The sequence below is a fragment of the Cyprinodon tularosa genome, unplaced genomic scaffold (genome assembly GCF_016077235.1).
Source record: "Cyprinodon tularosa strain WSP-4 unplaced genomic scaffold, ASM1607723v1 ctg136, whole genome shotgun sequence".
Classification (NCBI taxonomy): Eukaryota; Metazoa; Chordata; class Actinopteri; order Cyprinodontiformes; family Cyprinodontidae; genus Cyprinodon; species Cyprinodon tularosa.
The window spans coordinates 344,251-361,386 of NW_024038178.1; the positions used below are offsets into that span (position 1 = coordinate 344,251).

The following is a 17,136-nucleotide window of genomic DNA, read 5'->3' on the forward strand; positions in this document are numbered from 1 at the left end:
CACTGACATTCTTCAGTGTCACACATCCAAATGTTACAGATCATAAAAAAATACAAAGATTAACTGATAAACTTTTCTGTATTCCTCCCATGGGTGAACAGTTAATTACACCAAGAGGGCATCAACAATTGATTCAGAAGGGCTCAAAAGACACAAGAACAATGACTAAATACTGCAGGCCTCACTGGCCTAATTTCAGAGGGAATTCCCTGAGTGATGGGCTGTACAGTGATGCAGTGGGTAGCACTGCTGCCTTGCAGCAAGAAGGTTCCGGGTTCAATTCCTGTCTTTGTGCATGGAGTTTGCATGTTCTCCCTGAGCATCTGCGTTGCCCTGCAATGGACTGGCGACCTGTCCAGGGTGGACCCTGCCTCCCGCCCATTGACAGCTGGAGATAGTCACCAGCACCCCTCGTGACCCTAGCAGGGATAAGGGTGACGGAAAATGGATGGATGGATGGAAATGAGGGATAAGCACATACCAGGAAAAAGGGCCCCTATCAGGGTTCAGAACCGAAACCCAGGATCAGAACGGCCTCATGTCTCCTCTAAGCAGAATCATTAAGGTTGCATTCAACTGAAACAGTAGTGAATTTCAAGTTCTCTACTCCTTAGGAGGCAACTAAAGGGAGGAACTAACGTTCTGCTCTCACACGTTCCCCATATCATGAATTTTCAGTCTCCTTTAGCATCAGTTAGTTTTCAGCGGCGTTTGAGGCTTTTAAATTTTAAATTGGTGAGGAGATGCCATACCTTTGAGGCATTAATTAAATATAAAAAAAGCACCGATCGCTCCCAGTTCACCGCCTTCAGCAAGCAGCGAGTGCTGCTGCAAGGCCCACCTCCATGGAAAGCAGTCAGTCAGCGTTAAACTCTGCCTGCAGTCAGAGGACTGATGTGACTTTTCCGTTTTCCCATATTAGTGGCACATGAGCAAAGTTTACACTGATTCCACCCTGGATTACAAAGCAGTAATTGATTTATTCACAGCCTTTTACACCCTGTGGTGGGTTCTGCTATCTTTTGATTGAATTTGATCAGTCATATAAGTGGTTTGGGTTCAGGTAAAATATTAATGAACACTTGAGTTGATTTATTTTACTGTATTTTTAAGCATATTTAGTGTTTTTAGTCTCTTTTTGTCCTGCCAATTTTGATATTCCTCTCTCCTCAAATTATTTAACACACTTTTTATTAAAGATATTGCGTTAAGGCCTTATGTTTATATACAAACTTATTTATATAGTGCTTTTATTGCATTATTCATATTAAAATAATTATTCATTTTGTAATTTTATTCTAGAGTACTTTTGTTCCAAATGATTCAAAAACAAACCAGTCAGTGCTCATTATTTGTTTGCTTTAATAAAACATGTATTGATAAGGGTATTGACAAAATACGGGTTCAATCAGGAGTATCGTAAGAGTAGCAGTATGAATAAATCCTTAACGACACCCGTACTAGCACCTATAGGAGAGTTCTAGGGCCAAAAGCACCGTGGAGTGTAAATATACCTAAGAACTTGTTTATATTTGCTTAATATCTTTTAATAAATATATGGGCAGAGATAATTAAAGTGAAGCTTCAAGTAAGAAATTCAGTTATAAAATAAAAATATAAAATACATAGCCTGTAAAACCAAATTTTATACTAACAGTCAAACATAGTGTTGGTGGTGTCATTGTCTGGGTCTGCAAAGAAACTCTGTTTGTGACCTAAAGTCAGAGAACAGCAGGGATCTGCAGTAGGATAATGATCAAAGTAAGCGCAGCAGCAAGTCTACCTCTGAATGGTTAAAATAAATCTATAAAGGTTGTGGTTTGATAAATTAAATGTCAGATTGACCTCTGAATGAGATGTTGTGTTATTACGTTAAATCTGCTTTTTATGTTGAAAACCCCTAAAAAAATGTCTGACATTCACATAAGGTGAAGTTGGTTTGGATAGCAGCTTCATCGTCTGAAAATGTCATTTTGACAAAAAAAAAGGAAGAAATCTAAATGGGGGCGAAGCAACTGGTTTCCACAGCAGTCTGAGTGTGTTTCATTTACCTCCTCGTCGGATCCTCTCTCTGACCCAGGAAGTGGCTCAGGAAGTGGTCCTACAGGCACAGAATTCATGTCAGTTTCTATCAATCATCTCTTAAGCCACCTACCCCCCAGGCCAGTGCAGCAGGGAGTTGTCTTACCTCTGATGTAATCCTCGGTGGGCTCGATGTTGCACCTAATGAAGAATTCCTCGGCTTCGGCATCGACCACCAGCAGCCTGGTTTCGTTTCCGCCGGCTTTGATTGCCGCCACCACCTCTGAGTGATGCAACCCAACCACTGACTTCCCGTTGACCTGAGGGGACACATCCAACAGATACTCAGCTAAAATTTACATAAAAACATTAAAAATAAACAAAAATAAAAAATTCATCAGCTGCCAAAATTTTTTAGCAGCATCCTTTTGTGGAATTTCATCAAGCTGTCTTGGTCTCAGGAGCTTGTTTTCTACAGGCATGGTATTAAAGGTGTAGTGGAGGATTTTCTTTTTCTGTGTGGATCATCAATATAAGTGGTCCTCCTAATTGTTTACATAAAGTCGTCCTACGTGCTTGCCCCATTAGCTGCCTTTTTCTGCGCATGCGCACTTTCAGGCATATTTGTGTGGTGAGCTACGGCTTCAGACAGTCATTGAAGCTTGCCTTTCTCCCTGCGGTTCTTTGAAAATGGCCGAGGGTCGTAAGAGAGATCGTAAGAGAAGAGGCAGGTATATCCCGGAATGCTTTGTGCAGAGAGCTCTCCTCGCACAGCATTATAGGATTTGCTGTCACAACGGCCCGCTGTTGCTAACCGTCAGCGGCGACTAATAACAAAGATGGTGCAGGCAAGATGGTGTACGTGACAAACGGCGAGTTAACTGAGTTCATTATAAAGTCCACTATATATTCTTCGCTCTATACAGCGATTGAGGGATTTAGGGGTTAGAGCGGACATTCAGACAAAGTAAGCTCGTATGAGCAATGCAAACAGCAACATTTAAACATACTGAACTTGCATACTGAGAAATAGGCTCGTGCATGCTGTTGCATGTGTTTAATTAGTGTTCCCTCTCGGGAGCTTGTACAGGGTTGTGCATGTGCATTTTTCTTTTTCACTACACCTTTAATCCTAGTATCTTAACTGCTTTTTTTTTTTTTTACTCTAATCGTAGGTATGTTCTTGCTTTAAACTTGTGATACAGAGTTAGAAAGTACTTTGACTTAGGTTGGTTTAGTGGTTGGTTTAGTGGTTTAGTTGGTTTAGTGTTGGCACTCCAAAAGACTAATGGAAGCTCTCAAATTTTTGTCTTCAAACAAATGATTCTTCGGATGTCTCAAACAAGTTTGAGCCAGTCTGCTTTACTCAGTTTTTTTCTTTTCCATTTTCTTCAGAATTTCCTTCTACTGAGAGCTACAAAAGGAGACAAGGATTCCAAGAACATCTGACGCTCTTTCATTCCAGCCAACAAGGCCTGAAATCTTTAGTCCATTTGCTGCTAGATTAAGACTCAGGTGGCTATGATTTGATGTTAAACAGATTGATTTAAATTAATTATTGCTGGCTTTGAACTGAAACTGACTGAGCCAAATTCAGTACAAGGCCTTCTGTACCTTGAATGCATCACGTCCCAACGAAACATTAGAATTTCCCTATCATTCTATTTGTCGTGTGTCATATGGGAACGTTTTAAAAATGTTGCCCAGCACACAACACACTGCCTTGCCTGTTTTTATTCTCACTTTCAGAACTCGACTACAAGCACTTTAAAAAAACTTCCCCAAAGGTTTTCCCTGTGATATTAATACAGAAGCTGAAAAGTTCTAGTTTAAGTTTGGATTCAACTATATAACCTGTTTGCACATGTTGGACTGGTATGCAAAGTTAAACCTGAGGCACCACAAAGGCAAGACCCAAACTGCCGGGGCTAGAGTTAGGACGATAAATAAATAAGGAGATGCAGTGTTTTTCCAGTTTTTCTCCTGTGTACCATGTTTCCATGATAAATCCAGACTAAATTTAAAACCTGTCTTACATATAAAGTGCTGTCTATGAAGTCATGCTCCTATAAGCTTAAGCTGCTGGAGGACATGCTGACCACTTTCCTCTCTCTGTTATGTTCTCCTACATGATTCAATGATACATACCTTAAAATTATAGTTTTTTTTTTTCTCTCTGTAAAAAATAGTGTTAACTTTTTCATAAATAAATAAAGAGCACTACTGTATAAGCTAGAAACGTTCCCATACAACTCTTTCATTTCTGATATTCCAGTATTCCAGCTCTGAGTATTCACTGAAACCAATATAGACCAAGTAGGACATCAGCATGAATCATACACTCGTTAATATTTGTTTTGCAGTGTGGAATATTAGAAAAGGTTTAATTAACTGCGGTTATTAAAAAAGAGAGCAATTGTCAAGAACAGGTCTGAGAACAACTGACCCACTGATAAGTGGTATTGATATTTATATACATATTTGGCTAATGTCGAGCAGATTTCAAATAGCATTATCAATTTGGGACATCGCTAGTATTAGCAAGGATCTGTTAGCTGTGTTTGTTTTCAAGGCAAAGCCATTTACAGAGCTACTGCTGCTGTTAACTGTATGTATTCAGTTAGTCTTAGAAAATAAAAGCTACTAATAGACCTCACATTGGTTGCAGGACATCTTAAGTCATAATAAGCCTAGTTTTGTTAGACGTGTCTCCCTGTTAAAAGGGAGTCATTCTTCTCTCCCATCTCAACATGCTAAGTCAGAATGATTGCTGCAAGGTCAATAGAATAACTGACGCACCCGTCCCAATTTGACTAGACCAATACTTTTATACCAGCTACAGCCATAAGCTGAACTTCAATTTATTACAGCCAGGACACAATTTAAATTCATTCCTGCGTTTTTTTTTTCTTGTAGAATGCCTGAATAGCCTTACAAAAATTAAAAAAAATGGCGTTAAGGGGAAATGATTAAACACCATGAAAGAAACGGAACAATGTGACAAGGAGATTAGCATCAAGGCCTCCCTGCAGATTTACAGCAGGGGGCATTTCAGTGTTCGATATTTGGTAAATGTTTAACATGTTGGGAAATGCATAACAGGGTCAGTAAATAATGATAACATCCAAATGAAGAGATAAACGGTGTAACAAAATCATAAAAAGCAGGGCAATAAAATTACAACACAAAAGGTTTTACTGCAGAAATCGCATCATGGTTGTTCTTTACCTGCAAGATGAGGGCCTAACAGGCTACAAGGGTTATTTGCAATAATGATTTGTTTAAACCAGATATGTTTACCACATGTTTCTGGACATATCTGCTGCACAGCTGAAAGGAAAATTCGGCCAGTAGGAAAAAAAAAACCTACAACGTGCACCACTACACATTTAACTGCTAGGCTCAATAAATGGCTGCACTTTGTACCAGGCACGAGGGAGGATAAGGTCCATGAAGTAACCTGTCTATGCTGAAACAGAAAAGGCAAATTACTCTGTAACCAGTATCTGTTAGAGGAACCGTTTACTATTTCATATGAAGGTTTCTGATCTTTCAATGCAGAAAACATCTATTTTAAATCTCACAAGAGATCCTACAATAACATTTTTATTCTAAATGCATTAAACTTAATACTTTGCAGTATTTTTTAAATTTAAAACAAAATTGTTCAAAAAATTTGCTTACTATAAACCAATAATCCGTCAATTTCTACACCATCAAGTAGATTGCTTACACACCCTTAAAAATAAATAACCATCAATGCTAAGAATATGTATCCAAGCTTCCTAATGTAATTCTCATGAATTTGATCCTTAAGAGAGTCAGAAACTATAAACCTTGTTTAGCTTTGGCATAAAAAAGTGTAATAACTAACTTAAAGAGAAACAAAAATCCTATTCTACCTCTCCTAACTAAAGCCTGGCTTTGTTTAGGCTGATATTGATTGAATAAATATGTCCAGAAAGAATTTGGTACTTGTTGGACCATTTGAATTTAGATAATAGGAACCAAGTACAGTCTAAGGTTGCAACTGAATACCTCAAATAGGTGAGAACACTTACGCCATAGAGGAAATGTGCCAGGGGTCGCCAAAATAAGTCTATCCAAATAGTGTTAGCAGCAAGGAAGGATCTAGGATCATGCAGTAGGCTTCCCAGCTCCCTTAATTTAGCATAGAGAACTACTGACAGGAGCTATGTGACGGCCCACAGTCTTTTGCATGACAGGACCTAACACAAAAAATACAATTTTATTCTAGTAAACTCTGTATGAAACATGCTAATGTACACAACTTTATATACTTCCGGTTTTAGAATGTAGAGTGCAAATCTCTCAACATTTGTGTAATTTTGTTTTTTGTAGTTCTTTTCCTGAAGGCAATAATCCTAATTTAACTGCTTTCATTGTCCGTAGCACCTTTCCAGCTCTGGATAGTGTCCTGGCTGTTGACCCCGCGAAAGGTAAAAAGATAGGAGCAAGGATCAGGAAGTGAGAACTTCCATTTGTAGTATTTAGACTAGGTGTTTATTTTGGTTATATAAAAAAAAAAAATTATAAATGGATTGACCTTATTTTCCAGCCTTGAACTTTGGCTCATCAATTAAAATAAATTGCCAAATTGGGCCGCCCCTCCAGGGAGCTTAATAAAGTTTTTCCAACCACTCTTATGGACAGAAGAGTATAAAAAAAACAGCACATAGGTTTCACAAATTGCTTCTACAAACATTGGTGAAAAAGATGCTCAGTAAATTCTAGCAGGATAGTGCAATTAAATATCACCAGAGCAAAAAGCCCAGTTTAGAAATTTGTTTACTGCTTAATGTTCCACATTCAGTTGTTAGTGGGGCGATAAAGCAGAAGTGATTGCGAATGGCAGCAACTCTGACACAAAGTGGTCGACCTAGTTTGATGCCTTGGGTCAGCAGATACGGCATTCAGTTAGTCTTAGGGAACAGTGCAAAGACATCTTCATGAAATGTGTTTTTGTTTTTTAAGTTGCCATGCAACAAAACCAGCGGACACAGTTGAGGGAAGGCCCCTTGTTGTTCTTAAAACATCTGTCCACCAAAGACATGGATGGGTAAGTCTGGTTAGGCAGAAAATCAACCCATCAGTACCCTTTTAGAAGGAGTAAAATTGGTACATGTCTTAAGGGCTGGTTATACTCCTGCAGCAGTGTGTTGCAGTGAACTTATCAAGGGTATAGCACAGATATTTTTGATTTATGCCCAATTTTGAAGCGTGGTCTGGGGACAGTTATGATCTAGCTGTTGTTCTAGATACGGCCTGGGCGGTGAGGAAATGGAAAAGCCCAAGGGGCAAGTTTGTGCGACAATGGCGAGACCTGATGGTGAAAAAGAGCGGGGATCCAGGTCCATCTTCATGAGTCGTTTTCCACAATGGCGGTCATACAAACAAAACAAGCCGGTAAGGTACCAAACAGGAAATACACTTAGTGTAGAGTGGATGTAGATTTGGCCAATCAGAGGGCTCCCGTCTGTGGCACTGTCACCTACAATTTCACAGAGGTGCAGCAGAGTGTCTACGGCAGGGGCGGGGGCATATCTGCGTTAACTGCGATACATACGAAGACGACCTGGTATAAATTGGCTGTTAGAGCTTGTAGGTGACAATAACAGCAAATATGACCCTACATCACAGAAAAACTATGGATTAAGAATGGTAAGTCACTCTCATGTTTATATGTACTTCAATGTTGGCCTAAATAGACTAAATGGTTTCTCAGATTCACAGTAATATTTGACAGCATTGAGAAGTAAAAAATGGAAGGCTCCTTGATGGAAAATGCTGGGAGGTGATGCTCTGAATATGAAGCATGGCCCAAAAACACACTCCTAGAGCAAGGAACAATCAAGCACTCAGGCCGATAGGCACTGATGAATTCTTGTGGGAGTAAAGTAAGAGGTGGAAATAAATACAGGACGTCTTTAAGTCTCACCAGCTCCCACACTGACTGTAAACGTCAGCAGGTGGTACAGAACAATCTTGTGGTAATAAACTCCCCACCCCAACACAACATTCAGCACATTCCCTATCAGCACATCAATCTTGGTGTAGGGTTGTAAGGTTAAAATCCATCTCTGGCTGAATACGATAAGACTTAGAAGCCTATTCAAGCAGGCTGTACGATCAACAGAAATGCAGCAACAGGGGTACACACTTCTAAAAGAGATTTCCAATTTTTCCACTACTGTAATAGGATTACAGCTGACTTACATGAGGCACAAACACAGTAAAACACCCAAGCAGGTAGCATGAGGGAAAGAGAGCGTAAGGCAGACCTCGAGGATCTTGTCCTGCGGTCGGAGGCCGGCTCTCTGCGCCGGGGAGTCATCGTCAACGGCTCGGATGTACTGTCCTGGCTTGTTCTTCTCACTGTGCAGGTTGAAGCCATAGCCACTGGACCCCTTCCTCATGTGACAGAGCCGAGGCCGCGGTCCGTCCCTCTCCACCTGCAGACACATGCGAAAAGTCAGCTCAGCGTAACCGTTTCTTTAAACAGAGCGTTCCATGTATTGATACAACAAAAATTTCATGCGGTTTGGTCTCATAATTCTAAATACACTCCAAGCAGGAGATTCTCACACCTTAAAAAAAAAATCTTGTTTCCCCCAGTGACACCGAAATAAGAGACTGTAGGATCAGGGTCCTTATCAGTACCTTTCATGACGAATCCATGCTGGGATTGTAGGGCATAAGCAGCATGCAACTGAAACTTGTCTTTATTCTGTGTCCAACCTCTTTATTTTGGAATAATTTCCCTACTTAGAATTCCAGCAATCATTAGGATAACAGAGAGTTTGCTTAGGGGAATGTGGAAAACATTGTTACAGCAGCCAAACTGAGTATTTTACACATTTCTATTAGCACTGTGATTGCAGATATATCTCCTCTGGTATAGACTTTATCATCCAGAGTATGTCTGGGAATACATTAGCTAAGGCAAATCAGCCGTCTCATCCAGAAGGGATTGTTTTTGTTTATTTATTGTTGCTTTAGGTTAATTTAGGCAGCAACATCATAATCTACTATACTGAGCACTCCACACAAAAAACAATACAACAAAAGCTAACTCACCAGTTTTTTTAACCAATATTTGTAAAACTTTTCAAGGTTTCTGATGGTTTACAGCTAAAGGAGAAAGTACAGGATGCACAGAAAGCCTCATTTGTCAATGGCTAATAAAGACAGAGGTGCAAGAAGACCAAATATATACTATATCACAAGCTTAATTCACACTTACTGGTGTTTAAACCAGTGTTGCTGCAGATGAGAGATCTGTGGTGAACATTTTATTTAGTTTGCATTTCCACATTAAGGAAATGCTTCTAATCTTTATTCTATTTCAAAGAAAATATTTTCCAATAAAACCTTCTTGTCCATTTTGTTGTTTTCCTTTGCACCAAACTCTTATGCTATCTTTTGCTTATTAAACCACACTGCATTGGGAAAATGAGACCCAACGTTTCAATGAAACTTCCCTGTATAAATGCAAAAATAATCATAGAAAAAAACGTTACATCTCGAAGGTTAAAATCAAAACTGAGGAGAATCAAACCGTTACTTATGTTAACCCTTATCTTGGAATAATAAATGTATAGAGTTGCTCCATATGCAGAGAAGAAATTGAAAGACATTGCTGAAAGGGGTGCCAAACATCATGGGCTTTTACTGGCCATTTGGTTTAACATATGGAGTCAATAAGTTTCTATCAGCTTAAATTTGCCAAGGTGTACCTATAAAATAATAAAAATTCAAGCTTTTAAAAGATCCAGTGCTATAAAACACACAAAGCCAGGGCTCTGAAAAGGATCAGCTGCCAAAAAAGGGTATGTTATAAAGGCTTTCCACAGTAAACGTCTCTGAATTCTCTCCTTTTCAGCTTTCCTTCAAACATTCTCTGTGAGATTTAATACCTGGGACAATGAAATCTGTAAGGTGTCGGCATATTTGGGAAGTGTTCATTTTACTGGCTGAATATCCAGTTAACCTGCAAAGAGTGAAATCGGGATACCTAAGATGCATCCGCAAAGGATTCATTTTTCAGGCTGGGTAAGACTCGATTTAGACGGGAAAAGAAAACAAGTAGAATGAATATGCTGGAAGTTTTGGATCAGAAAGAAACTGATTGCTGTAGGTTTGGCAATGTGCTTTTATGTTTAAGACTATCATATAAAATAAGATGCTTTTTCAGTTACAGATATGTTTTATTTTAATTCTCGAAAGCTTAAACCTAACCCTGAACCCTTAAACAAATATTGATACAGGTTTGATAACAGGTTCTGTGTTAGCTGTCATGGTCACTAAAGACTATTTCACAGCTAACAAAGCAGTCTGGACAACAGTTGATCATTTTTGCCCCAAAATCTAAAAATCCTTGGATTCTCCAAATCTGAAATGGATTATTCTGCACAATACAGAGATCAAATAAATGACTGCAAGCTTTGTCTTAAGAAATTGTAGGTTCAAAGGTTACAGATTATATAAAACCAAGTTTGTGATTTGTAAAATTTTAATATTCTTGGCGTTCCCCAAAAAATATCAACAGAAACCCTTTTTTTTTTTTTTGGTTCGAAGAAACCTAAAAACAGTCATCCTGTCTGTTGAACTGGATGGATCATAAGCTGATGAGTCCCCCTCAAATCTATTCCATCCATTGCTGTCTTATGTGTCCAAGTCTGGGAAAAAAAACAGTAGGTCCAAATAATGTGACTATGTCCGGCATCAAATAGTTCTCCTGTTCACTATGCATGGCTTAAAAATGCCATACTAGAATCCAGGTAGAAAACTTTGACTTATTTGTGCTTTAGGACTTTCTTGGAGTCTTTTCTTAATGTCAGTTCTTTAAGTGGCATTAGCCTGAAACACTTTAGGTGACTCTTAAAAATGTTCCACAGCTGGAGAGATTGTTCTTCTTCAGTGGTTTCATAACGACAGTAAAAGTGATTATTACATTCCAACAGATGAAGCCCCAAACATTCCATCCATCTAAGGTTAGCAGAAAGCAGACATTTTTTTACTTTATGTCGGGCACACAAAACTGGATTAAAACGAATTTTTGGGTCAGTTGAACCACGGGCTCCAACCAAACCCCTGTTCTTCAGGGACCCCTGTCCTGCATGTTTTAGGCGTTTCCTTGTTGCATCACACCAGAAAAGAAGGATTAATTAAAAGGCTTCTGCAGCACTTGATTGTAGAGGAGGAGCCCTCATTTGAATCAGGTGTGTTGGAACAGAGACCTATCTAAACCATGCAAGGTAGGGGTCCCCTGAGGTCCAGGGTTGAACCACGGGTTTAACCTAAAGGACTACAGTTCAACTTACAGACAAATGAGAAGCAAAAGCGGAACACATTTTAGGAACTTATGGACATCATGCTGAATTTGAAGAACTCTACACAGGCCGGCCATGGTTAGTACCTTGTAGACCAGGGCTGAGCAATTCCATTTCCTAGGGGCCAGAATCCTGCAACTTTTTGATCCATCCTAGGTCCAACACACCTAAATCAAATGGCTTAGTTACCTCCTCAGAATGCAGTCAGTTCTTCAAGAGTCCTCTCAATCATCTAATAACTTGATTCAGGTGTGTTGAACTAAAGGCACAAAAGTTGCAGGATACCCTTAGGAACTGCCCACCCCTGGAGTAGACCGTAGTGACCAGGTAAAGACAACTACATGAATTTGACATAATCTTTGTGATGAAGAGAGGTAGTCAAGACGACTAGGATAAAAGGAATAATCCCTAAGGGTTAGTTACCACCAACCTACCCAAACATTAGAGAACAACCTTTTGTATGATCCTGTCTGTAAATCATAAAATCAATATTTAACACTTTAATGTTTAACCTGGCTTAAGTTGCTGACATGCAGTCAAAAAGTCAATGGCGAGAGATTTGGCCACTTTCTGTAAGTAAGACTATTACAAAATGTTGAAAAGAACAAGACCAGTCTTGAACTTAATGTAGATAGTCACACGATGTGGTGCAGGTTCTAAGAAATAAGAATGTTGTTAAATATGTCCCCGACATAATGTATTATTAACCTCCGTTTACTGTACACTAATCGTTTTATAATCTTCATCTGCAATGACAACACTTGGCTAAAAATGAGGAAAAGGGTCCCCGCCCTTTGGTCGTACTTGATAAAACTAGGACTATCGGTGCATCCAAATGCTATCTGCACATATCTGTAAATGATTCCCTTCCAACGGAACATCGAAGACCAACCACTGCAACCTCAGCATTACCTCAAGTTAAATGCCACTTCTGGGTGGCTCACAGCAAAGATTATGTATTTATCCACGGGTTTATATAAGAATGAGGTGGGCTGATGATTGTTAAAACGTGTTGACTGAGTCACTGAGTGATCCTGGGAGGACTTCAGGGTGTGGTGACATCTGCACCTTTGGATGGAATAAGGCTTTTATGACAAGGCTGATCACTGTGCAGGAACCCTGTAGTTCGGTGATAAGATTATATCATGTCACATGCATAAGCAAACCTTTGCATGTTCTTCCAAACATGCACTGATTGTGAAGAAGTAGTTGTTTGCAAGGGGTGGCCAAGGTGTCCGGATAAAAAGAAATTAGCTATTCTAATACAACACCACAGAAATGAATGCCAGTTCTGATAAGTTCTGTGCAGTTTGCACATTCTCTTTATTTACAGTCTAAATACATCCATCTTCTGTTCAACCGTGGGTTTAAATTGTGTAGCAAGAAATCTACTATATTTCTCTTCAAAGATTAGTGTTTTTGTAAGCATCATCTAGGTGATGTAATGCATTGAGTCCCAAATCTGAAGGCAAGTGTTTATTTATGCTTGTTATACTTTATTCATTCTTGAGACTCTTATTTTAAAGATTCAGATGAAGTAGTTCATAAGAAACGCTGTTGTGTTAACAGTGGTTCTACAACCTTAAAGCGTATTGCGACTGGTCAACAGTTGGCTACTAATAATGTTAGATTATTTTAAGTCCCTGCTGTATTTGATCACTTCTAGATCAAAATCTAAAATACCTAAACAAAAATTATATCGATGACTCTACACTAAACAGAGATCCCCTGAAACATTGAAGCATATTTTAAACATTTTGAGAAAACACACAAAAAAGCCATAATCAGTGCATTTTAGGAATCCAGACAGTAGAGACTTAGAGAGGCCAAAAGAAAAAGAAGCCTAATATATAGAGCAGCTAAAGCTAGACTGCAATATTCTACATCCATTACAAATTGAAAAATAGATTCCCCTGCTGTATTATTAGAGCAGCAGCTACTGAATATATACATGACTGTCTGCCTATACTGTATCAGACCTGTGATGACGTGAGGGAGAGAATAAGTCTGAAGATTTTTTAAAGATAAGATTCATGCAATACTTTGCAAAAACAACGTTGCATCAGGAAGAGAGCTACTGAATATAAAACAGAAAACATTTCTCTCACAGCCACCGGGCATAAAGTGGCTTTTAAATATAGTGTTGAAAACTTTCAAATCCATTTAAATCTTTATTCCTCCAGCTGATGAGATTTCTTCTCTTGTAAGCTTTGCAAGCCTTAGAGTTCAGACCGCTCAGCAAGAAACACTTTCTAGTTGCTGATGAGTGTCACCCATGTTCTGCCTGAACCCTATCATCCAATTAGCTCTCACCAGAGACGCTCTGGCTCTGCAGCAGACCAGGACGATCTGGGAACCCTTGCATTTGCAAGAAAAATATCAGCGAGAAATTAACAGGGCCATTATATGGTGTCCCCAACTCCATGTTTATATAATTTACTTTGGAATAATCTCCTCAAATGTGAATCAGATTAAGATCATGTATGCCATCTTGCACCCCACTCCAAGACTCATAAGATGTACCTCTTAAAAACCAAAACCTCTCCTTGGAACACAAGATTTTGCATGTTACTGCCTCTAACCAATTCCTTTGAACAGGTTTCTAAATGGGTCTATCTTAGCACACTTAAAAGTGACTCATTGCACTACTTCCTGTGTGCTCTACTGCAAGTCTTTGTGACAAAGTTGTAGTTTCTTTATTAAAGCTGGTGGCAGAATGCTTCCAAAGGACCCAAATGCAGAACTGATATATGATGCAGACAATCTTATAGTACGATGGTAGTAGTAGGTTAGCAGTAAGGTATTTGGAGCTGTTAGGTGCTACCTTATGAGATCATGTAATAGATGAACAGGAAACCCACAGTATCAACAGAGATGACTACACATGGCTGTGTTAAAATATGGCAACACGTAAGGTAAAATCTAGAATTGTTTGTTCCTAAAGTGACAATGGTTTTATTTTAAATATTAAACAGGCTAATCTTGGGTGAAATGCTCAAGAAGGTTTCAGAAATTATATATTAGTGGAATTTCTGTGTGGATTTCAAAGTGATAAATGTCTCACTTTAAACTAAGGAAATATCCAATTGATTTCAACCAAAATGACTGAAAAAAACTACTAGTGTATAAAATAAGAGCCTGCTACTAAAAGGATAGCAACGTCAGCCATCGCTTTATCCAAGACAGTGAGCAGTTTTACAATTCCCCCGAAAACAATATCCACTTTACACTGAATATACACCCTCATAAAGGCAGGAGGATTCTAGTTTTGGTGTCACGATAGAAAAGCCAAGAAGGAACCGCTATAAAGGTTCCCCATGTTTGCCTGGTATCAGAGGTTAATACTTTTATTGCCCATTATAGTTAAACATCACATCTTGTAGTTTAAATCCGTGTTCCATAACAAGGTCAAACTTTCTATAAAAAAAAAGAAAAAGAAAAAAAAAATACGAGGATTGTCTCAGACATTTGGTAGCAACAATTTGAAATAAGTAGCTTAAGTACTGGAAGCATTATTCTTTGTACTATGGCAAAAAAGCCAAATAAATTACAAATATGCTTCAGTTTCCAATTGCATGAGGCAGAACAGTCCCTAATGGCTTGTTAACATCTCTACACTTTAGTGAACCCTACAGATTATATAAAGAAACAGCTGATCAGAATAATCCTCATGATCTAATTAAGTCTGGAATCATTTACCTGAAAGGAAATCTTGCTCAGAGTAGTAATTAACCCAAAACGGCACAAAAAATACCTAATCTTTGATTTTAAAATAAACAAACCTTCCCTAATGGTACACTTTTACAAGAACCTCTTATATGGCATAGTTTTAGCATAAAACGTTTCAAAATAAAAAAAATCTAGCACCTTTTGTCATTAGATTGTTAATCCATAAATCAAATAAATAAAGCTTTTTAGTTGCAGCCCTTGCTTTTTTACTTTTAGCCATTTACAATCATTTTAACATACAAAATATATATATATATACTAAACTTAATAATATTAATAATTATAAGAACATATCTTAAATTTATTCATTTATAGAAATAATGCAAAGCTGCAGCACTAAATTAGATGGGGAACTTTAGTGGAATCAACCAACCATTGTTGCTCCATCAGGAATGATCACTCTACCCCCATGAACTGTAACAATTAACCACTAGATCGTGTATGGAAAAGTACAAAACAAAGAGATATTATCATCCACTGTCCATCTGATCTGATATGATGAATGACAGTATCTGATTATAACGACATTCTAAGGAAGAAGGTAAACAACCTTGCTACTAAGCTAAAATCCTGAATGCATTTGAACCGTGTGCATAAGGCTGAGATTGTATTCAGCCCTGGGGATATCCCCAATGGAAAACCTCCAACACACAAAAGCTCCAAGTTGTAAGCTCCGCCCGTTTAAGTTCTGAAATAACGGACTCAAATTTTTTTGGTTGCAATGGATTATTTGCTGTGAATTTGTTGTAAAATCTCTGATTGTAAATTTGCTTTAATCAGGAAATATTATTATCAACTGCTTGGCATTCATTACCCATTATTTCATTGTCTCAGCCAAGAAGCCAAGTTTTCTTCAATGTTGTTTGTCTGTTTACAACTTAACTAAGAAAGTTATGGGTGAATTTTGCTGTAATTTTGAGAGAAGGAGCGTATTGTGACCGACAATAAATGATTACATTTTGGTGATGATCCGTTACACTGTCTGGAAATAGGATTTTGTGAATACAGGTATTAACTTGAGGTTGAAGTCACATTATGTTGGAAATTATGGGGGAAATAAGCTACTTGTAAGTATGCGCTCTCTGAGTGCTTTTCTGGTAAATGTATTTTATATGATCAGCAAACTGGTATCATATGAATATAATGTATTTGAAAAACTCTTGAGCAAATAAATGTTTTATATGTTAGCTCAAATGTATGTGTCAAAATAAAAAGAACTCTTGGCAACTTTGACAACAATAATTCAAACTAATAATACAATATAATTACGCGATACTCTGTGATGGACTGGTGACCTGTCCAGGGTGTACCCCGCCTCTCGCCCATTGACTGCTGGAGATAGGCACCAGCACCCCTCGCGACCCCAATTGGGACAAGCGTGTCAGATAATGGATGGATGAATTATGCGATACTATTTTCCACAGCAGGATATACAGAATAATACATGGCCAAAAGGAATTTTCTTTTAAACTGCAATGGGAAATTTATTTTCACATTATCTCCATATTTAGACAGCTGTTTTGAACCCAGGGCTGATAAACTCAGTAATTTTTTATTAGAAATAAACTAAGTTAGTTTATTTCTAAGTTTTAAGGTTAATTTTAAGCAGGATAAATTATAGATGGTCTTACTTTTTAAAACCTTAAAAAAAAGGTAATCATTAATTTCTTGGAAAACTGGTTTAAATATCATCTATATATGTTTATGAGTATGGGTTTATTTGTTTAGTTCTTAAGGCTGTTATTAACTCTCCTATTAGTGTCTTTATGCAGGTTTGCCACCTTCTGAACCAATACCAAAATAATATCCTTACTAACTAACTAAACTACTTACATCTTTGCTAGAAACAAAAGTTAATCTTACAAGAGTAAATATAAAAAGAGTGTCAAAAGAACAGAGGAGCTTCAGCATATATCAACAAGCTGATTGAACAGGAAGTGGTTTCGTCACTAGTTCCACCCCATCACTCTGTTGACAGAGGAAACTGCTGGTTAAAAGAGTGTGTAAGTGTGCACAGATAAGGCCATTAGTG

General features: G+C 38.2%; 1 protein-coding gene across 1 annotated transcript in view; it reads right to left on the reverse strand.

Annotated features, from left to right (window-relative positions):
* The window catches only part of LOC119778616 (Na(+)/H(+) exchange regulatory cofactor NHE-RF1-like), a 34,123-nt gene that overhangs the window by 3,477 nt on the left and 13,510 nt on the right, over positions 1-17,136 (reverse strand). The window contains exons 2-4 of the mRNA XM_038277943.1: positions 8,325-8,495; positions 2,189-2,342; positions 2,052-2,101 (exon numbers count right to left, since the gene is read on the reverse strand). Coding sequence (XP_038133871.1) covers positions 2,052-2,101; positions 2,189-2,342; positions 8,325-8,495 — 375 coding nt within the window. The remainder of the gene's footprint in view (positions 1-2,051; positions 2,102-2,188; positions 2,343-8,324; positions 8,496-17,136) is intronic.